A 23,942-nucleotide genomic window follows, 5' to 3' on the forward strand; every position below is an offset into this window, starting at 1 on the left:
CCTGTGCATTGCTTCGGCGTGCTCTGTAAGACACCATAAAGTGTACCTTCCCTCCAAGTGCTGTCAGCTGGTTACTACACCCACGGAAGGGGGTCTCAGCAATCCCCAATTCACACCACACTGCTACAAAGACCAGGACTTGTCACTGGCAGAACTGAAGCAGGGGCAGTTACCTAGATGCAAATGCCCAACTTATAAAATCTGCCACCAACACTCCAGACAGCAGTGTCAGAGTTGAAATGAACTGTTAGGTCAATCCAGCTGGTGTTACAACTAGTCAGTGCAGGAAAACCCCCATGTGGAGTCTGCAGGGGAAGGCAGGAGAGATGTGCTGTTCGTGGTTAATGATATGCTATTATATGCAAAACTAAGTAAGGCAAACAGGACTTCTCTGGTCTACTTTTCTCTTAAAGAGGCATGCCAAACTGGCAAAATGAGATGAAACAGTGTGCAGTCTTTAAGGAACTTGTTACAAGTCTGTGTATATGGGAACACTCCACCTTACAGACAGGCTGACAAACTGCTGCATTCCAACTGATAATATCTAGCTCCCTGTCTCCTGACTGTTCCTGATATTGATGACAGTTGGAGATGGCTCAAACAACTTGCCTATAGTTTGAGCCAGCATGGCAGTCATCCGCTTCTCAGAATCCTAGCACTGACTCACTATTTGCAAGGCTCACAGCACCTGCAAGAAGTGTGCTACACCTTACAGTCCCCATACAAATGTATGACTGAGCAGTCTTTCCACATTCTTGCTGTTGTCTGTTAGTGGCCTGGTTCTATACAGGGGAAGACAAACTGATCATGAGTTTGAGACTAAACCAAACTGGAAATCCACTTTTCTCAAAGATTCAAATGTGTGGTATCTTTGCTATGGAGGTTCACTTTCTAAAGTACTACTTAAGGCTCTGAGAAATTATCAAGGTTAAGGAAATGTCTTTACTAAAAAGGAGTAAAGAATTAGCATAACTACATCTCCGTACTATCAAAACTCTTTCAATGGTGGAGAGAGGATCTTTCTCTGTAGCCCTGGCTGTCCTGAAACTCTCTATATAAGCCAGGTTGGCACTGAACTCAGAGATCCGCCTGCCTCTGCCTCCCAACTGCTGGGATTAAAGGCGTGCACCACCACTGCCCAGCATCAAAACTCTTCAAAAATTTTTCTAATTATGTATCTGTGTGTAGGTATATGTGTGTGAAGATGGAGGCAGAGAGACCTGCCAGCGGCCGCCAAGACAAGCGAGATGTAAGGTACCAGTAAGCTACAAGCCACGTGGCAAAGTATAGGTTAATAGAAATAGGCTAAATATAAGAGTAAGAGCTAGACAATGGTAGGCCTGAGCTAATGGCCAAGCAGTTTAAATAATATAAGTGTCTGTGTGTTTATTTTATAAGTGGGCTGTCAGACTAACAGGGCTTGGCGGGGGCTGGAGAGAAGGTCTCCAGCTACAACAACCTTTAGTCTATTCTTTGAAACAAAATCAATACAGAGGCCCAGTCTCTAAGGCTACTCTACACTGCAAAGTAGAAACTATTATACTATTATAATCTATATGATATGATATGATATAATATAATATAAATATACATGTGGGCAGTGGTCTCTCAGCTGCCATGGACTTACTGTCCCATCTCCAGAAACTACACTACATTCAATGTACTTGCCACCCAAAACTGTCGGGTAGAATTGAAGCTGAGAGTTTTGCTGACTCCTTCAAAGCAAAGTCAAACAGAAGGACACAGTCTAGGAAGATCAGAACTGAACGTGAGCAGTGCCCCAGCTGTGGGTGCACTGTTGCCACCCCAAGATAACCACCTAGAGTGCTGCATGGCTCCCAGATGAGTTTAAGCCCCAGTCCAGCAAGGAACTGTTCTCAAACACTAGTTATCAAAACAAAGGTAATTTGGAAATGAACCAAGTCAGCTGTAAGGACTGGAAATAAAGCTCTGATGTTCTTACAGCTTCTGTTCCACCCAGAGCTTCCAGCCACTGCTTCCTCTCCTCTTCTGAAAATGCTTGCACAGTCAAGGGGACGCCAGGTCTGCAAGATAACAGGAAAACATAGGTACGTCACCCAGTGCCAACATAAAACCTCCTCTTCTGTTTCCAGATGCTTGATCACAGGGACTAAATGTTTTCATTAATTTCAACTACAATAAAAAAAAAACATATAATGTAAAATTTGCTATCTAGGCAATTTTTACCCATAAATACATTATTGTACAACCATCCCTATGATTCACCTCCAGAATACTGGGTGAGAGGGATGTGTGACTAAAACATTAAAGCTCAGGCTTCAATCAAGAAACAATCTTCATAGTACAGGGGTAACTCCTATTCACAAGTGTCTCGATAATGACAACCTTGTTTTGCTGTTTGCTTTCCATTTTCTGGCCCCACTGACACTCAATGACTCACACTGCTTTCTTCCAATTTATTCCACCATTGGGTTCCTTCTTAAATCATTCTTTCATGTTTTGTCATGGTATCAGCATGTAACTACTAGTATGTTCTTTTTACAGACCATGAAGTCACACTCCCCAACTATCTTACAAGACCTGGTGACTTTTGAGCCATGCTCTCGGGCAAGTGCTCAAGCACGCTGTCCTCAGTCCTGAGATCGATACCCAGATTAAATCACTTCCTGATTCTGCATTGAATCCTGGCTGCTTGCTAGCATCGTGGCTGCGAGGCTCTCCAAGGGAAGCTGAGGTGGACCTGCAGTTTGGGTCCACTCTCCATTATAACAAACTACTAAAGTGTCTCCATCCCCTGCACAGTTTAGAAGCCCTCCTCCCCTGCACATTCCTTAAAAGTCTGGCCTTGCTTTCCCTCTTGCCTTGTCGCCACCTTCCGAATCAACTAACAGTTGTGCATGAGCCTGGGTGAGATGATGTTAACAGTTACTACTCCACTGGGCGTGAAACACAAGCATTCTTGCTACTGTTCAAACCAATTGTATGAACTTCTAGAAGTAACATCTTCTAACTCTCTCAATCTGAAGACAGAGTCACTGGTGAAGAAGCATTCCACATGATCTAATGCTTCAGAGTCGCAGGAAACTACCACACTGATCGGAGGCACTAAAACCTGAACAGGTAATTCACAAAGAGAAGAAGTATTTCACCCTTCTTTCAGGACTGACACACGAGGACTCAGTAAAACCACAAAAAGTACCAAATTCTAAGGCAATGGGTTAGCAAAGCAGAAGCATCCCGAAGCACATCCTGAAGTGGTGTGCCAGAGAAAGGTCACAAGAGTAATTACTTATCAGCTGATGTGAGGGGACGGGGAGGGCCCCAGGACACCACAGCACATGGTAAACCTGCCAACAAGCTACAGAATCAAAGCGCTGAGGCAGGGGTGGGGAGGTAAGTGTCTTCCACAGAAGAAAGTTACATCTCCTGATTGCAGCCTGCACTGAACCAAACAACTATATTCAAGTCTATTTCCACAACCAAAAGTGGCCTCGCCATTTCACAGTCCGTGGTATTTGAAATGCGGCTGGCATAAGGAAGGCCACGTGTAGAGTCGTTTAAGACCTTCCTTTACTTGCGGCTGTCTTCCTCGTTTGTTTGTGTTTTGAAGCTTTTCTGTGACATAATTCACAGCGTAAACCTCATTCACTGTAAGTATCTCAGACCTGTGTAAACATCACCAAAGTCAATTTTAAAACATGCTAATCATGCATGAGACACAGGTCTGACCCCAGCGGGCATCACTCCATTTCTGTGCAGCCCCCAGACCGAGGCAGCCCCCTCTTCGGCTCTTTATCCCAACAGACTTCTCTGCTCCAGACATGTGCATACGTGGAATTATATGATATGTGTTAGTTTATGACTGGCTTCTTTTACTCAAATGCTTTCAAGGTTTATTCAAACATTCCAGCATACACTCACTCTTCCTTCTAGTCAGGTACCACTGTTCACTGGAGGAATGCACCATGTTTACTGAAACATTCAATTCCTATTTTGGTGATCCTATGATCCATGAATATGCTTCCATGAATAATCATTTGAATGTTTTGCACAGACATATGTTTTACTACATTCAAATATATGTATATACACTTATAAACTACATGTACATATATAAATACAAATGTAAAATTTCTGAGTCAGATGGTAATGTAATGCTTTACCTTTGGAAGAGCTACCAAACTGTTTCCCAAAGCAGCTACACCATTCATAATCCCATCTTAACGTATGAGGCTCCCATGGTTCTACACCCTTGGCACCACTTGCTATATACCTCATTAATACAGCTGTCCCAGTGCACATCAAGTATTAACCCAGTGTGGTTTTGACTTGAATTTCCCAAGTTCATGTTCAAGATCTTTTTGTGTGCTTATATACACATGGTACATGTGTATTTTCCTAGAAAAACAGCTTTTACCCACTTTCAAATGTTCTATCTTTTAATTATTAGTTCTAAGAATTCTATAAAAATCCATTCAACTTTCTACTTCTTTTGATATATTTAATGGTCTTTTAGCACATGCTATTAAATGTTTCTCTCTATCAAAGAAAATATTCAAAGCTGCCTTTTTGTGAATTGGGGAGTGGGGAGAGACAGTGTATATATCTGCCTAGAAAAGAAAACATTAAAAATGGCCCATTGATCTCCACCTAGCTCCCTGCCCCTTAGTTCTCAGTAGCCAATCACCTAAGCATCAACACATGGCTTCAACTTAATGCAAATGTGCCCTACAAGACCAGCTGTAAGTGTGAACACTGGTGTGCCAGTGTGAGCAACCTCTGGAAATGTTTGTAACTCTCAGGAAAATGGGAGCAGGCACTGTGAGCCTGAGCCACCTGAGAAACTAAGCCAGGCCCAAGAAAGCAGGACCCGACACAAAATGTTAGCATCAACCCTGACCTGGCTGCCTGTGGATTCCCCAACAAGAAAAAGATCAACTAACACTATTTAGAGCCTTGCTGACTCTTTTCAAAACTAACCAATCTAAACCAAAGCTGACCTGAACTAAAGACCACAACTGTAGTCTTCTTCCTGTGCAAGAAGAGCAAATATCTGCCCACACTCAGGAGTCTCGCCATAACAGCACTTCTTCTAACATTTAAAAATACAGAACAGATACTCGGAAAGAAGGCAAAATTTAGATTAAAGATATACAATCAGCTATGAAATTGCTGTTCAAAAGATTCCAACAGAAACTGTGCAGAATCCTATTTACAATGCCCACACACTCCAAAATGGGCTAAATTTATTTTTTCTCTAAGCAGAATGCAAGCCTGGGCTCAGCTGCAGCAGTGCAGTGCAGAGGAGAGCTGCTGACTGAATCTGATCCCAGTCCTGCCTCCTCTGAACAGCAATTCAATGTACAGTACAGAGGCGGTGAATGTCCGCCACATACACAGCACTCCATCTGGAACTGCTAAGTGAAACAGGACCCCACTCTCATGGAAGGCAGTCTAACAGAGAGAGAACAAGTTACCTGTAACTCCTAGCTGTCTTCTGGGACAGAAACCAGGGCAATAAACAAAAGCAGAGTCCACCACATGACTTCAGGATTACAGAGATTTCAACGTACATTCGCCCCTCATATCCAGCCCACTAGTTTTTTTTCTTAAGATTTTTTTTAAAAATTAAGTGTTTATGTTGGGGTGGAGATATGTACACCAAAGTACAGTACCTATAGAGGCCAGAAGAGGGCGCCATATCCCCTAGAACAGAGTTACAGACAGTTGTAAACTGCCTTATTTGGGTGCAGGGAATCAAACTCCAATCCTCTGACAAACTACTGAGCCATCTCTCCAGCCCCAGCCCACTAGTGTTTGCTCCACAAATGACCAACATGGTTTGGGGTGAGAGGATCTTTCACCCTAAACCACTACTGGTAAAACACAAATACAAATAGATATTTCTGTAATGAGAAATGAAGAAATAAGCCAAAACCAATTAAGATTCTAATCCAAAAATAAAAATTGGATTCATTCTGAAAACCTGAGGAAATCATAAAGAAAATATATTATGATTACAAGTAATTTTCCAAATTAACCAGAGAGTTAGAGAAAGTAAGACTTAAGCAAATAATACTTTTAAGACTGAATTCATATGCATATATAAAACGTTGAATCCCATCGACAAAGTATACTTTCCCCTCAAAACAAAAAAGTATGGAATGAGGCGAATGGCTTAGTGGTACGGTACTTCCCACTGCATATAAAACCCTGAGCTGCAGCACCAGCAGCACCCAAAAATAACGAGAACTTAAAAGATCCTTGGAAAAATTGTAAAAGCAGCAGCAACATATGACCTCCAACTGTGAACGCCTCTGAGCCATCCCAGCAGCAATACAGAAAGGTGACCAGAGAGAAGACCCTGAATTCTAGGAAGGGGAAACACATCCAGCCATCACCAATATATCTATGGCACTAAAACTATGAGCTAGACAAGGTCGTAAGGGAATGCTATAGGAATAAAGGAGTTCAGAGAGGAAGCCCAGAAAACTCCAGTGCCACAGGATCTGGGAAATATGCTGGAGAACCAGGTAAAAAACAAAATGGGCAGCAGGTGGAAGAGTCTGAAGTGCAGTGTCCCTGAAGCAACGGAGCCAACTGCACCATGAGGGAGAGGGGCCATGAGCAAAGAGCCCCACACAGAAGACTTCTGGGATGAACCTGCAGGGCAGAAGGACCCAAAAGCCTGTCCCGCAGCCTGACAGGACAGGAGAGTCATCTGAGACATCAACATGATAGCTTTCTGAGGAATGTTTGCTGCTTATGGAACAAAAGAAATGGGCAGAAGGTGGAAGGAAAGGGCTTACTGAGAGCATGGTAACGTTTTGTTGTTGTTGTTGTTGTTGTTTTTAAGACATGAAATAATATGGAGGCAGTATCAGTCTGAATGAAGACTGGTTACAAAACTGAAATTTTCTGTTAGGAAATTTAAAGGCAAAGTGGGTGGAGGCAAGAAATGGTAGTACCGATGATTATAGATAGTATATAAATTCTCTGTCTACACAGTCTTTAAAAATCTCTACAGCATTTAATAAAAAAAACATAGGTGGGTCTGGAAAAACAGCTTAGCAGTTAAAAGCACTGGCTGCTTTTGCAGAGGACCTGGTTTTGGTTCCTAACACTCACATGGCAGCTAACAACCATCTTTAATGCCTGGTCTAGGGGATCTAATGCCCTCTTCTGGTCTCTTCTGGTCCCTTCCGGCACAACATGCATATGGTGCACATACATCCAAACACTCCAACATATAACATAAAAATAAATAGAGGCTGTAAAGATGGCTCATAGTTGAAAGCACTTGTTGCTCTTGCAGAAGACCCAGGTTCAATTCCCAGCATCCACATGGCAGCTCATAACCCTCTGTAACTCCAGTTCCCAGGGATCCAATGCCCTCTTCTGGCCTCCATTTATTTAAATAAACATTAAAGGGGGCAGGGAAGTATGCAACAGACATTGCCAAGGGAGTATGATAACTATCACTGGTGGTCAACTTCACTACATCTGGAATGAACTACAATCCAGGAATGGAGGGCACACCTGTGAGTGAGACCATTTCTGCTTGGTTTGAAGTGGGTGAATCCACTTCTAGTCCAGACCTTTGAGTCAGAAAGACAGACATCTTTGATCCAGATCTTGAGGTGGGAAGGCCACACCTTTAATCTGGGCCACACCATCTGCCGCAAGTCTGCACAAGAACATGGAAGAAGGAAGCTCTTGCTCCTGCTCTTGCCTTGCCTTCACCTTGCCAGCACCTCTACTCCTTCACTGGCACTGGAGCCTACTTCTTTGGGATCCCAGCATATACTGAAGACCAGCTGAAACATCCAGCCTTATAGACTGAGCAACTACTGGATTCTTGGACTTTCTATACACAGAAAACATTGTTGGATGAGCTGGGACTGCATCCTGTAAGTCTCCTATATAGAGAGAGATTCATTCTATAACTTCTGTTACCCTAGAGAACCCAGACTAGCACAGGAAGGGACCCTGTAAGTCCCCTATATAGAGAGAGATTCATTCTATAACTTCTGTTACACTAGAGAACCCTGACTAACGCAGGAAGGGACCACAGTCCCACTAACAACCAGAGTTGGGAAGGATGGAAGCAATGGCAGGCGTTGGTAAAGAACGGGTCACAGCCTGGCATAGTAGCACACGCCTGGAACCCAAGCACTTAGGAAGTAGAGGCAGAAGAAAGGGGGAGCTAAACACCAGACTGAGTTTCCTGAGATTCTATTTAGGAAGGGAGGAAAGAAGGGGGAGAGGCAAACAGACAGGAGTTCGGGGTTGTGACAGACATTAGGGACTGATGTGGTGACTTCGAGAATGGCAGCTCGAAGGATGGGCATCTCTTCAATAAGAAAACTCTTTGAAGCTGATTTACATACGTGTAAATGTCAATCTTATTTCAAAGGGGATCTTAAAAAGAAATTTAAAACCACTAGAAGAGGTTTCCTGTAAGTTCAGTTCCAGTTATTATCTTAGCCAGGAATGGGGTATACATCTGTTATCCCAGCACTAGAGAGACTGAGAAAGAGGGATTGTGGGCTAGCCTACTCCATGTCATAAGATCTTATCTCAGAAAAGTTACTCTGGATTCAACTTGCTAGATGGTCCTATTAAATAGAAACCCAGAGCCAGATATAGGGGTAAAAACCTGAAAGATCGGAGGAATAGGAAAAGCAACAAGCTAACCTCACCTCACAGACACCTCAGTCTCTAAAGAGAGCTACTTCCTGTATATCCAAGCCTAGATACCTTTCTGTTCTGCTATCTCATTTGCTCTCTGTCCAGCTACATCACTTCTTCTTCCAGCCCAGCTCTGTCACTTCCTGTTTGTCTGTACAAAACTCCAGACTTCTATGGTTAGTGCTGGGCTCTGTTCCCAGTATGGCCTTCAACTCACAGAGATCCAGACAGATCCCTGCCTCCCAAGTGATAGGATTAAAGGCATGTGCTACCATTGCCTGACTTCTATGTTTAATATAGTGGCTGGCTTTTACCTCTGATCCTTGGATAAACCTTTTTGGATTGCACAAATAAACTATCACATTACTCTTTATGTATAAAGGTGACTTAGTAGTAATCTCTCAGCTATCTTTTTGAGTAGCAGGAAAAGGTTATAATTTACAATCACGTAAAGATCATGGTCAACAAAGCTCATTCAGAATCATCAATGTCACCAAAAATAGGAGCTTCAGCCAGGATAATGAAAACTGCATTGCAACAGTGCATGGAAGTACTAGAGATCCTGCTCTCAAAGCAGTGGGTTACTCCATCTAATGCACCATCTAGCACACTAGACTTCTGATTCATCTATGTTGATTATTTCAGAAGCAGACTGACTACACAGAAGTTAGACTGACCTTTCTAGGTTAAAAAGTACAACTTCAGATTTCAGCTCTTCCACTTAGTATCTACAAGACCTCCGGGGCTTCACTCAAACACTGGAGCTTCGCTTTCTCATCTGGGAGGGGTGTGGGGGGGATTGCATGACAGAAAATACCCAGGCACTAAAAAGGACTGGGTAGAGGGCAGCTGTGGGCATATGCTCTTCTTGAGAACACACAAGGGGTCTTACAGGTTACTGACCAGTTTGCAAGTGACTTAAATGTTAGCCTCTTTTCAAGCAATACTCTTTCTGTTTCAATCTCAGCAAAACCCTCCTCCTTCTCTGTTCTCATCACAGCACTGACAGATTTGTCAGGGTGCTCAAGGGCACGTTTTCATGCAACTGATCTTCAGTGAACTCACTTATGGGCTTTTCCCTCTGTACCAGTTCCATAGTATCAGCTAGATCATATGAAGAAAGTAGCAATAATTAGGGTGACCTGAAAAGGTTTTGTTCTTTGTCCTCTCCTTTGGACAACTTGTATTATACATACATCAAACAGCCTTATCTACAAACTACCGCAACCACACCGGGGGTGGCATGGAGTCGCCAACCAGGCAGCAGAGTGCTCCCAGAGGATACGAACATCAGGCACCATCTCTTTCCTTTCTGCCTTCCTGCCAAAGACTCTTGTAAAACTAAATGCCCGAAAGTTATTTAGTAAGAAAAGTCTTTGACTACAGTGAAAGGGTTTGTCTAGACCTCAGCCACACACCGAGAACATACACTCAAAATGCACACATGCACAAGAAGGGACACTTGTCTCCACACTACTGCGACACGCACTTTAACTCAACCACACACCACTCACACTCACTCTTCTCTTCCTACTGTCAATCAAAAGTGCATCAACAAGGAAATGCTCAACGTGTCTTGTTAGGTGACAGGACCAGTTAGAATGATTCCAGTCTTTGGCCAAGATAAAGAGCTATGACCCCACCACTACACAGTTTATAATAAAGACAACCTGGGAACACAAAAAGATGACATTTTTTTCTAGTTCACAGAAATCACTCCTACAACTCATTTTTAAAAAATCATACTGTCAAATGAGTTTTAATATCATATCTAATTACTTCCAATAACTCACCTGTCAGCAGCTTCGATGTCAAAGCAAAACCTTCTGTCACTGGAGTCAGTATACCTTCTGGTGCATTCTTTCAGAAAGAACACCTCTCCATCCCCCTGCAAACAAGCACAAGACTCAAAACTCTGTGCAGCGAATGCATCTGGTGCCGCCCTGCAGGGCCAAGGCTACCCACTTCAGCTCCACAGCTGTGTAGTCCTGCCCTGAGGCTTGATAGTCTTCCTGATGATGATACTGTTACGCAGACTTCACAAACGCCAACTGTAGGACGGATTACCAGCAGTGTCCGGTAATGATGGCCTGCCTGTCGACACACTCTTTTGTAAAGGGTCAAAATTTGCTTTCACATCACACTATATTACACCCTGTGTCAACATCAGTGTGACCACTACATAGTGACTACTAGTCTATAAACACTGCAATTACATAAGGACTGACCTGAAAGCACACCACAGGGCTGAGATCATACATGTTTATCCACCAACACAGAGGTACTCCTGCTTCCTAAGGGAGCCACCCTACGCTTCCTCACGTTTTCCCTTCTACCACAACGGCACTTCGCCTCTTGCCACCGGCCTCCTAAGAGCATCAGACTGGGGCAGAGACAGAAGCAACACAAAGGCTCAGCAAAGAGCAACGCTAAGAAGTCTGAGTCCAGCCGGGTGGTGGTGGCACACGCCATTAATCCCAGCACTCGGGAGGCAGAGCCAGGAGGATCTCTGTGAGTTCGAGGCCAGCCTGGTCTACAGAGTGAGATCCAGGAAAGGCACCAAAACTACACAGAGAAACCCTGTTTCAAAAAAACAAAACAAAACAAAACAAATAATAATAATAATAATAATAATAGATAGATAGATAGATAAATAGATAAATAAATAAATAAATAAATAAAAATAAAAAAGAAGTCTGAATCCATACTTAGGATTTTCCAGAAATTGAGGTTCTGTAAATAATATTTTAAAAGACCCACGGTGTGTATTCAAAACATCACCACCATATACTATAGCATATTAGTTCATCATTTGGAGCCTAGACTAGAAAGCAATCACTAGGTAGGGATGCCTGAGAACCTGCAAACTCAGGCTCAAAGCTTCAACCCCTGCCTTCTACAAGGGACAAGCAGTCTCGCTGTAGCCTCTTCTCGATGGCTGCTTTTCATTTTCCATGTCATTACAGAATGCCTGCTTTAATGTTTGTCTGTTTGCCTGTCTGTCTGTCTGTCTGTCTGTCTCTGGAGGAAGCAAAGGGTATGTAGATAGAAGTCAGTTTAGATTAATTCTGAATTCACCTAAACAAAATGTCATCCAACTACCCAACAAGCAATGAACTTCCCTGCTTCCTTGGACTGTGTGGCCAATTATGCTCACTGCTAGTGGGAAGAACTTCCCGCTCAGGGACTGGTGCTCGCTATGAGCATCTCCTGCAACTGCTCACTTGCTGGGCAGATCACCTTCCTTGCACAGCTGGTTCCCAAGGTCTCCCTATCAGGCTTGGCTCTGCTATTCATCTCTTTGGGATGAACAGCTAGCTAAACAGGGAACAGCCATGTGAAAACTATGTGCCCAACTGAATGAGAGGAGATTCGTTAGAGATCACCTCACCTCCCAGTTTCTGAAGACTGTGAATATACAGTATGTGAACAAGCTGGATCGCCTACATAAACATGGGTGATCAATGAGTCACAAAAGCTTAGTGTAGGAATTATCTTCCCCTTATAAAACAATGACTTCTGTTTTAAAACCTAACTGTAAAGACCCAGGAGTATGATTTAGAAACAAAACCAAGATTTTAATCCTAAAACCAGATTTCTCAATAGTCAATATGAAACTACTGAAATGGCAGACCCAACAAGTATCTCTCCTAAAAATGCAAAAAACTACTATCAAGTACTTACCAGTTTCCCGCCAGATCTGTGCTCAAATGGGATCATGTTGAATTTCTTGGCTGTTTTCCGATACATGCAATAGTGTTTGACCCAACTGGACCCAAATGGAGCCGGCCCTAAAATAAAGCACAGATCTTTGTGGTTTCCTCATGAGGAGGCAGACATGCACAGTGGGAGCATATTACTGCACAGTTCAGCCAGGCAAAGCATAAAATGCAGGAGCCAACAGAATGGAGGGACTGTCGGAGGCAGGGAGCCCCTCAGAACACTCAAGACCTGACTTGAAAACCTGTTCAGTGGATAACTGTGAGTTAAAGTCACTGGGGGGGGGGGGGTGTTGGGGGGGTATTAAAGTACTGACAGCCCAAACCTGCTGACCTAAGCTCAATCCCAGAATCCCACAGCGGAAAACGAGGACCAATTCCTCCACACATGCCCCACTGCATGGACCATCCACACTCACACTCAATAACTAAATCCTAAGAGATGGCACGCTTTTCATGTGCTAGAAAACCCAAGAGTTATTCAGGCATTCCAGGTTAAATGGAGGAAACACAGCAATGTGTAGACAGCAGTACTGCTCCCTCAAGCCTCTATTCCCAGCTGGTCAATGTGCACATCAGAAAGTTAACACACTTAACCAAAGAAAGAAAACTGCAGAGCACCCTGAGCAAAGCTAAGGGTGAGAAGAAGTAAAACATTCAGTGCATCTGACCAGCTGAAGAATTCAACTTTGAATGAGATTTTGTTTCTTATTTCCCAACTAGAAACTCCTCTAGGCTGTATCTGAACAAAGCAACTGTGCAGTGATTAGTCACATGCTGAGCCATCAGTCCTAACTATATTGAGACTGACTGGACGATGGGACACTACCCCCCACAAGGGATTAACAGAGCTCTCAGTGGTTAGTTCTCAAGACAATAGTGTGTGTGTGTGTGTGTGTGTGTGTGTGTGTGTGTTTATGTGTGTGCATGTCCATGTCCATGGATGCATGAGGCCAGGGGAAGCCATCAGGTACATTCCACTACCACTCTCTACCTTCTTTGGAAGACAAGGTCTCTCATTAAACCCAGCACTGGCTGGCCAGTGAGTTCCAAGCACCCACTCGTCTCTATCCCTGCACAGCACTAGGGTTAGACACTGGTGGCCACACCTGGCTTTTTTAGATGGGTGCTGGGGATCTTGACTCATATCCTCCGGCTTGTAGTGCAAGCACCTGACAAACTAAGCCACCACCACCACCCCTGCCACACCCCCAGGCCACGATAGGCTATTTTAAAGTGAAGCACCCTTATACCTGTAGCAATTTGCCTTTTCACTTTGTCCCACTGTGATGCAGCCATGGGACCCTTCCCAACCACCAAAATCAGGAGCCAAATAAACCACTTCTTTATAAACTATCAGCTCTCAAGTACTTTGTTATAAGCCACACAACACTAATACAAATATTAGTAAAATACAACTATGTAGCAATATCTTCTATATCCATCTACAGTCTTCCTAATATCTTTTAAGATTTTTATTTTTAATTATGTGTATGGGTGTATGTGAGTAAAAAGTCATAGACATTAGAGCCACAAAGTATGGATGCTAGGTACTGCACCCTAGTCCTCAGGAAAAGCCATCTCTCTAACTCCTTCCCTAATAATGTTAATAAAACAACCTATCTCTGGATGATGTGAAGGGACAAGATGCCCCGTTGACTCATATGAGCGGCATAGTTATGAGAAAAAGGGAGAGGATGTGGTGATGTGGACACAGGAAGACAATGGCCAACAAACAGTCACAGCACTGGCCAGAACTGGTCAAGGGTGAGGAGAGGAGAAAGGTGCCATAACAAGGTCGCTGCTGGCTGTTGTACTTTCAACCTTGGCTCCCTTTGAAACAGACTCCTGGAACACAGCAGGAGACAGCATGGCAGCATGGTCAGAGAGCACCATGCAAACGAAAATCAGAAATGTGTGCACCAAGGTGCTGGAGAGACTGCTCAGCAGTTAAGAGCACTTGCTACTCTTTCAGAGGACCTGGGTTTGGTTTACAACCATCCAAAACTCCAGATCCAGGGGACCCAACACCCTTTTTAGGTTCTAGCACATGCAGTTCACACACTCAACACACACATCCATCCATAAAAAAAAAAAAAAAAAATCAACATAAATGTATGTTTTTTTAGTTAAATATGCCTTCAAGATCACAGCGGACAGAAACAGTACTGGGGTAATTCCCAACCATCACAGTATTGTAAGGGTTCAAATAGACTTTTCCCAGGTGTCAGTAGGGATCTGATTCACAGACGCCAGGATCTTTGGCCTCTCCTGTCTTCGTCACAGTATCATAGGGCCTGCACACACCCTCTCCAACTACTAACAAGACATAATACAATAATGCACATGCTACAGAAACCGCTAAACTTGTGTTTGGTCAAGAAATGAAAAAGAAAAGAAAACTCTGGAGCTAGGTGCAGTGGCACATACCGGGACTCCAAGATGTAGGTTGAGGCCAGCCTGGGCTATCTATACAGGGAATTCAAGGCCACTTCAGTTATACAGTGAGATGTCTCAAAAATGAATCAGTCTGTGTGTGTACCCCAGATGGAGTGGCTTGGTTTACCGTTCTGCTCAAATCTCTGTTGGCTGCATTCATGGGAAGCTCTTGAGGGCACAGAGCTCAGACTGTAACGTGGATCCTAACCAGCCACTCAGCCAGTGTTTGCACACTTACTTTTCTCTTGGACATACAGGTAGCCTTCTGCTGTGAACTGGCTTGCTCGCTTGTGGTCCTTGGGGTTTTGTCTGATTTTATTCATAAGTTCTTCCACTTCTGACCTGGTTCCCTCAAATCGATTCCGTGTCTGAAACAGAAAAAATAATAATAATAAGAGATGAATTCCAACTTCTATGATTTTTTTTTTGTGTGTGTGCGTAATTTTAATGACTTTGTTTTGTTGTTGTTTTTTTCCAGAACTGACGATCGAACCCAGGGCCTTGCACTTGCTCAGCAAGCGCTCTACCACTGAGCTAAATCCCAACCCCTATTTTAATGACTTTGTGTAACTAAAATTAAATCAGCAGAACTCAAAAAACTCCTATTCTTTCCAGTGTGTCTCCTTATTGAGATTTACATTCAAAGACGACAAAACTGGACAATAAAATAGCTAATACAGAAGTCGAGCACGAAAAAGTGCTGGCTGCTTGTGTAGAATGCAGAGCAGATCTCTCCACCATAAAATTCCTGTGGTGCAACAGCTCAGATTTAAGGAGCAAATAAGCCATCAAATATCTATCCACCTGGAAAATGAAAGGTGTTGGCAACAGTCAACCTGACCCATGCTGTTTCTATCACAGCAACAATGTGAGCACTGTGAATCTGAAAAGAATTATTCCTTGCAAGCTGACAAAAAGTCGGTGCCCATTCTTCCAGACTGTGGTAACTACAATAGAAAAGGACATTTCTTCCCTAAGGAAGATAGGAGAAGGAAGAAGAGCTCACCAGCAAATAATGTCCATGCATCTAAAGAGGCTAATCACATTTCAGAAACCCAGTAGACATGCTGCCAATATCTGCCAAGCGGGCACTCTGAACCCATCGTGTGAGCTGCAGTGACAGTCAGCACAGCTGTCCAGACGGGTCATCACAACCCAGTTTATGGACATTCCTTTCAGCCAGAGTCAAAAATAACTACATTAAAACCAAAAAACTGCTGGTGTGAAACTGCAACGGGGCTCAGACAGAAAATTATTATTGAAATTTCTCCTCTCTCCTCACTACCACGCAAATGGTAGTCAAAGCCCATAAGGGTGAAAAAAAAATAGAAAAGATGGCAGAATGGTACCTTTCTCCTATGACATGGGGAGGCTGTGAAAAGGAAAACTAGGGCTGGAGAGATGGCTCAGCAGTTAAGAGCATTGACTGTTCTTCCAGAGGTCCTGAGTTCAATTCCCAGCAACCACATGGTGGCTCACAGCCATCTGTAATGAGATCTGGTGCCCTCTTCTGGCCTGCAGTCATACATGCTGTATACATAATAAATAAATAAATCTTAAAAAAAAAAAAAAAAAAAAAAAAAAAGGAAAACTATTTCCAGAAACAAAGAGCCAATATAGACAAAAAAAAAAAAAAAAACCAGAGAGAAACCCTGTCTCAAAACAAACATTCCCTTTCTGTTGGGGATCTCCAGCTCAGGGCCCATTGCAGACCGCCCTGAGAAGGCCCAGGAGCCAGTCCCCAGGCCTTTACTTTCTCAGTTGGCACTCTCTGCCTGTGCTTCTGGTTCACGATGTAAACCCTCAGCACGGCCAGCTCTGCTCCACCATCGCAGACTCCAACCTTCGGGGACCATAAGCCCAAATAAATTCTTCTTCTGTAAGCTGTCTTGGCCACTGTGTCTTATCACAGTAACTAAGACATCCTCAAATAAGCCTTTGAAGGTGGGGGACAAGAGAGTAGACTAACCATTTTCTAGTCATGTTTTTCCATCTCAGCCCCATGGCATCATTCATGGAGCAAAAGAAGACAGAGGGTGATTAACAGCATGAAGAGGGTTTAAGCTTACCAAAAAAAGCAAAGTAGGATCCCCTGACAGACAGACACACCACACTAACACCTCACCTCTTCTCAAGAATTCTATACATATGGAGGTAGATCCAAAAGAAAGAGTGAGCTGGCAGATCCCAGGTAATAGCCAATCAGTTCTTAATACACAAAAACACAGAGCAAAGCACATTTGGGGGACCTCTGTCCCATCAGAGCATCAGAGGCAAGCTTTGCCAGCAGTGCCTCAATCTCAGCCCTTACCCTTAGTGAGAGTCCCGTGTTCCCCACCAGTTTTAAAGCCTTACCAGGATGCTCCCTCAAATCCTGTACTTACTGATCCCAGATATACCAGGTGTGGCCCATTTTCTAGCCCAACATTAAAACTGAAGCTGACCAGAGCAGGCCTAGAACTCGGTTAACTGCCACGCCCCTTGATGGCCTTGGCCTCCAAGTAGAGGGCCTGGAAGAAGAGAAAGTCCCTTCCCAGCATCCCTGTGTCTCGGGAGTTATGCCCTCTGTACACAGTGGAGTAAGTCACTTAGCACAACAGGAAGAGAGGGAAAGGAACGTTTATTATTTTATAGTTATGCCACTCAAAACCCATAATGATTTCCTACCAAGGGAAACTATCTGCCCACATTCTTAACTTCTTCCTAGCCATGCCTATGACTGTCGAGGGGTTCTTCTTCCTAGTCATCTTGCCATCCTTAACCTGTCCCTTCTGCCAGGACTTCCAGCCCAGTCTCTCTCGCCCCAGTCTTCTGGGGATGGAATCACAAAAGTGCCAAGTTAGTGATTTAATATATCCTTTAGTTGACAGTGTCCTCCCTTCAGAAGAGAAGAAAACAACTTCCGGACAGCCATCTCGCTGCTCTCCTGCGTTCTGCTTAGCACTCCAGACTACAGAGGATGAGTGGAGAGTGAGTCAGGCCATTGCTACAGTATGAAGGCATGGCTCATGGTCAGGAGACAGGTTGTTTTCAACTTTAAATAAAATTTACCTCGTCCTGATTATAAAAGTCATCTTAAATTTAAACTATTTTACTATAATAAAATTCTAAACAGTTGACAAAATTAACTATGTACTATTAAAATGTAAAGATACCTACCCCTAAAATTTGGTTTTATCATTTCAGTGATCATATTAAAAAATAAAACATAGCTAGGGCTTTCTTTCAGAAACATGTAGCTTTACTTAGTCAGTACTCGGCTATTATATTAAATCACCAGGGAATAAGATGAACTGCCAAAAAGACAAAGGTACGTGGCCGCACTTCCGAAGTACAGCGAGGGAAGGAATGGACAGTGTGTGACTTAAGGGCCGGACTTCAGAGGGGAAAGCAGCTGAAAGCCAGACAGGGCAGGGCAGACGGTCCACACCTGCACTCTTCAGCACCGGCTGGGAGCATAAAGCCTGGTACTGACTCAACCCAAGAGGGCGAGACCAGCCAAAAATATAGTTGAGAGGACTGGTGGGACACCTGGCTATTTTGTGCCCTGGATTCTGTCCTCGGGGAGGGAGGGGCTGGAGCACACAGACCGAGTGCCCTTGGTACTGAAAAGGAGGCAGAACAAAGGGGTCTGAGAGAGCAGCACCCATGCAGCCTCAGGGACAACCATAGTAAAACTGAGGGGTATTTACAGAGGCAGCTGGAATCAGGACTATGCTGAAGATTAAGGATTGAGGACAATTCCCTGATGAATGAATTTCATTGGGTTCCTAAATATATAGAAAAAATCTCCTCTTTCAGAAAGTTGTGTGCCCATTTGAAATGTGGTAGTATTGTGTTCCCCGAAATATTGTGTTCCCCAAAATAAACTTATCTGGGGTCAGAGAACAGGATGGCCACAATATTAAACATGAGGATAGGCAGTGGTAGCACACACCTTTAATCATAGCATTTCAGAGACAGAAATACCTCTGGATCTCTGAGTTCAAGGCCACATTAGAAACAGCCAGGTGACACACGCCTTTAATCCCAGAAATCCAGCCTTTAATCCCAGGGAGTGATGGTAGAGAACAGAAAGATTATATAAGGCGTGAAGACCAGGCACCAGAGTTGCTTGAGCATTTGGCTGGTTGAGCTTTTAGGCTTTGGAGCAGCAGTTCAGCTGAGGTTCATGTGGATGAGGACTCAGGAGCTTGCAGTCTGAGGAAACAAGACCAGCTGAGGAACTGGTGAAGTGAGGAAGCTGTGGCTTGTTCTGTGTCTCTGATCTTCCAGCATTCACCCCAATACTTGGCTCAGGTTTGATTTTATTAATAAGAACTTTTAAGATTCCTGCTACACATTTGTCCACAATAAAGAATGAGTGTTGTTGACAAATGTCTAGGCTCTTAGTTCATCAACGTATTTCCAGGTCACTGTGTGACATTTGTAGATTAAGCCTATCTTTGGGCTTTGCTCATCATTATCTCATGACTCAATATGACTCAGTCCCAGTGACATGCTGAGTGTTTCTGGACTGATTTTGGTGTATATATAAGCTGACTGGTCTCCCTTGTACCAGCAGATACGTCATAAAAGTACTTCTCTCCATAGCCAGGGATGTGATGACAGTTTGGTCAAAGCCCAGGGGACTGACGTGTTCCTCTGTCACTCAGAGCCTGAGATACATCTAGATGGCTTCATGTGGCCTATACAGCCACACATGGCCAGCAGTGCTGCCTAAGACAGGATTTCATGTGAGTCAAGATGGTCTCAGACTCACTACAGAGTTGAGATTGGCCCTGAATTCCTGACTCTCCTGCTTCCACCTCCCAAGTGCTGGGATGACAAGGGAGAACCACCACACTGAGCTTAACAATCTGCCAGCTTAGGTGATCTGCCATCTTGAAAGTCTTCATTGTGGGATCCTATGCTTTCATTTTATATTAGGCCCACAAAGCACACACCAGACCTGACTGGGGATTCTCATCTGATCAGACCTGAAGTTGACAGATGAAGTCTAGAAAGAAAAGGTTAATTCTACAATTATATGCCCAGTTGGGAGTGAAGGTCATTATATAATCTAATTTCATCAATTGGTGCTGTTTCCACAAACCGTGTTTTACAGCCTGCAAGGTACTCTCAAAATAAATCATTTCATTAAAAGTCTAGTGGGCTGGAGACAAGGCTCAGTCAGTGAGGTGCCTGCTGCCCAAACATAAAGATGGAACTTGAATCCCTAGCACCCACATAAAGGTCTATCTCATGTCTGTAACACTGCAGGGGCAGGGATCGTGGTATGACAGGAGGGAGGTGAGGAAAGTGAACCTCTGCACCTCTGACCAACCACCCTAGACAACCAGTGAGCTCCAGACTCAAGGAGAGACCCTGTCTCAAAATAAGGTGGAGAGCAACTGAGGAGGATATAAGATGTCAGCCTGTGGCCTGCATGTGTACCCACACACAGAAAACTAACTCTGGTACCTACACCAACAATCTGAGGTGACCAGAACACACTTGTACACACAAATTTGCAGGTCTATTTGGCTCTACGTGGGTTCTGGAGACTCAAACTCAGGTTCTCGGGGTTACCCACGGAGCCATCTCCTTGGCGTCAAAGAACTTTAGTGAGAATCTCTAAATCTCGTTTTCCAAGCTCAGGCTGAAAGCACACATTATACAAAGGACAGTGATGAAAGCAAATGGCAGTCGTGAACACCAGCACATGGGTGAATACCAACACAGTCCTGAACATGCCTGAGGTGCAGGGACGCTATTCCACAGTCTGGAAGGGAAAACTGTAACCAACCGTTAACATCCAAGCTTAGGTGGATGTTAACAACTGATTCAGAGTTAACACAGCAAAGTCTACCATGAGACCTGCCCACAGAAAGGTCGGGACAAGGGGGAGGATTTCTTGAGCCTCCCTTAGCTAAAGAGAAGTTTGTTCCACCAGGAGCTGACCGCTAGGTGGCAGCACATCCCCACTTTCCCAGTACCGGCCTAGTCTCCTGGCCTTGAAGACAGTGAGCAGGAGGCACAACCCCAAGGTCATTGCTCAGTTCCTTACATTCTGGATGTTGATCTGTAGTTCCATTTTGTAGTGATTGAAGTCTTTGGAAAGTTCATGCCCCTGATGGTAGAAAGTAAACATTCCCTGAAAAAAGGACAGCATCTATGACAAAGGAGAAGGGGGCATTAGTTCAACCAAGAAAACTTTAACAGAGGAAATAAGAACCACAAGTAACACCAACCACCTCCTGGTCCTATTCCCCTGACAGAAAGGAGCCTCAAAGAAGACACAGGAACCTAAAAAATTGTCAGGCCATTCATTACCTACTCATTGGTCTGTGCTGAAAATGAAGAATGCTATTTTTTCACAAATACCAGCATCATTAAACAATATTTATGTACTGTTCTCCAAGAAAAATCCAATTCTAAGTCATCCACTTGTACCTCATCAGTCAAGAGAATCCTGACCTCACTTAGAACTGAAACCTGAGCACTGCAAGCAAAGTCAACACACAGGAAGGTCGGATCAGAGAAAGCATGCATGACGGTCTAACAGCTTCCAAGAACCTTTGCAAAGGCGCTCAGGGGAATGCCCAGGGATGGGAGGTGGGGCAGTTAGTAACTAAGACCTCAGCTTTCTACCAACCCCCCAGCCCACCCCTTCTTAGAAGGCAGTTGCTTCTGCCCACAGGTAAGGATATCTCTAAAGTGAGTAAAAGGGATTGGGGAAGAGGAATTGAAATCCCGAATTTATATTCTTCAGAAAGCGCAGGTATAAGCAATAAAGCCCTGGCATGGGACGGCCAGTCTGTATCAACACCCATCAGTCGCTGTTGGTGAATCACTGAACTCGCCTTCACTCCTTCACATGCTGCCCTGGGCGGCAGGGGTGTCTGAGTACTGCGTAGAGTGAGGGTGAATAGGGCAGCACTCGGGACAATGACAGCACCAATCATGCACACTACAATTATTTCAACATGAAAGAACATTGTCAGGTTGAATTTCCTCTGATTATTTGATTCTGGTTGATTCTGTTATTCCCAACTAACTATTCCTGTAAGTATTGTCTGATTATTCCTTTGTTTCTCACCATGCAGATAACAGACTAAATGGATAAAGCAAGGGCAAATGCAATCTATATTAAAATTATCACGTGACATTTTGCTAAAACCCATTGTATGAAATGCCATCTACACTTGATTAAGATGGTTACATCCACACCCTATATATGCATATTAATATGTAAGTAACTGAACTTATTTAGAAGACATCTAAAAGGGTGTTTCTAGGGTCTGGAGAGATGGCTCAATGAACACATTCTGCTCTTCTAGAGGAATCCAGCTAAATTCCCAGCACCCACGTGGAGTGGCAAGCCACCTATCACCCCAGCTCCAGGGAGACCCAACACCTCTAGCCTCCACTGACATCTGCACTCACATGCATATACCCACACACAAGCACACATACAGAAAAATAGAGCTAAAATAAATTTAAAAGCTAGTGTTAGCTATCCACAAATGCTGCAGCATGACTTAGAAATCATAAACATTTGAGACAAATGCACGTTTGAACACATAAACTGACTTTAAGACACTAAAAACTATTAAGTCATGAAGATTGGCACTGTGGCTCACACTCTCTGCAGTGGCAGAGGGTGACCGAATCCAGGCTGACTGCAGCGAGGGAGACTATGGGAGGAAGGCTGAGCATGGGGCCCTGCGGACAAGGCTCCACTCACCTAGATGTTTTCCTAGACTCTGACTAGCTGTGTCCACCTGTGCCAGCGTGTGAGGTCTCGCTCTGTCTTTCCCAACATTACTCCCAAGGATCCACAGCAACGCTTGCTCTGCTACTCACCGGTTCCACAAACTCAAATTTCTTTCTTTCTTGGATTTCCTGGAGCTTGCACACATACTCAAGAGAGAGCTCATAGAAGTGCTGGCGTGTCTGCTCCACTTGGAGATCTGCCTGTATTAAAACAACCAATGTTAGCTGAGCCCAAGACAGGGAACTCTCAAACTCAACACCACAGGTCAATGAACTCCAGTCCATGGGGCACTGTCTTTATAAACCTATATTAGGACATGTTCACTCGTGTCTTACCCATGGCTTCTCTCCAGCAACAGGAGCACACACAAAAGTCTGAAATGGCTCTCCTCAGACTCTAAAGAGAAGCTGCATGACCCTGAAAGACTGAAGACTAAGGAGTACACTTCTTTATGGAACTGGGTCAAAAGTCCCAACATCAACACTCTCATGAGCAAGCCCTCTGAGAATGAAGTCAGCCTGCCACTGGAAGATTGGGGAAGCTGCACTCCCCTCCACACTGGATGAGGGGACAGCACTTAAGGCCTGACAGCCAGGGCTTCAGGCCCATGTGGAGGTAGGCATGTCCCTAAACCCACATAATGCCAGATCCCCAGGGCCTAGGGGCTGCCAGTTGGTCAGGAGACTATTCCAACTTATCCTGCCTCAATGGGAAGGACAGAGGGAACACAGTGCCAGAGAGGACTATGGGAAACCTCGTCCCTGAAGACATCCTGAGAGGCATCAAGCAATACAATTATAACTTGGCTAATTTTCTTTTGAAGCATTCATCCAGGCCTGTCTCCAAAAGAGCTGCACAGATGGAAAAGTGTGTGCAATGAGGACCAGCCATGAGGGAAGTACAGTGAGACGCCACCTCACGTCCAGCCGGCGGCGGCTGCTAGGAGGGAGGCAGAAGTGCTGCTGAGGCCAAACCGGGACCCTTGAATACTAGTGAGGGCGATAACAATGGCATGTGTGCTCACCACAGAAAACAGCACGGCAGGTCCAAACACCATAGAAAGAGGATGGTGCTATTATCCACCAAACACACTTTGGAGTATATATGCAAAATACCTGAAAACAAGGACTCAAAAAGACATGGTACAGCCAGGAGCTCAAGTCTCTATGGACAGGAAACATGTGCTCTATGAATACAAGGAGATATGCTGCGCCCTTTAAAATGACATGGGCCAGAATGCTTGTTCAGTGGTTAAAAATGGCTGCTGGACAAACACGAGGACCCTAGCACCTCCACAAAATGTCAGGTGTGGCCATACACATGTCTCTAACACAAACTTTGGGGGTGCCATC

General features: G+C 44.2%; 1 protein-coding gene across 2 annotated transcripts in view; it reads right to left on the minus strand.

Moving 5' to 3' along the window:
• Positions 1–23,942, minus strand: part of Arhgap10 (Rho GTPase activating protein 10) — a 271,607-nt gene that overhangs the window by 139,831 nt on the left and 107,834 nt on the right. For both annotated transcript variants that reach the window (XM_036187947.1, XM_036187948.1), the window contains exons 6-11: positions 22,680–22,790; positions 20,881–20,985; positions 15,070–15,199; positions 12,358–12,464; positions 10,467–10,561; positions 1,964–2,045 (exon numbers count right to left, since the gene is read on the minus strand). In XM_036187947.1, the coding sequence (XP_036043840.1) occupies positions 1,964–2,045; positions 10,467–10,561; positions 12,358–12,464; positions 15,070–15,199; positions 20,881–20,985; positions 22,680–22,790 (630 nt within the window). The remainder of the gene's footprint in view (positions 1–1,963; positions 2,046–10,466; positions 10,562–12,357; positions 12,465–15,069; positions 15,200–20,880; positions 20,986–22,679; positions 22,791–23,942) is intronic.

This window comes from Onychomys torridus, chromosome 5, assembly GCF_903995425.1.
Source record: "Onychomys torridus chromosome 5, mOncTor1.1, whole genome shotgun sequence".
Classification (NCBI taxonomy): domain Eukaryota; kingdom Metazoa; phylum Chordata; class Mammalia; order Rodentia; family Cricetidae; genus Onychomys; species Onychomys torridus.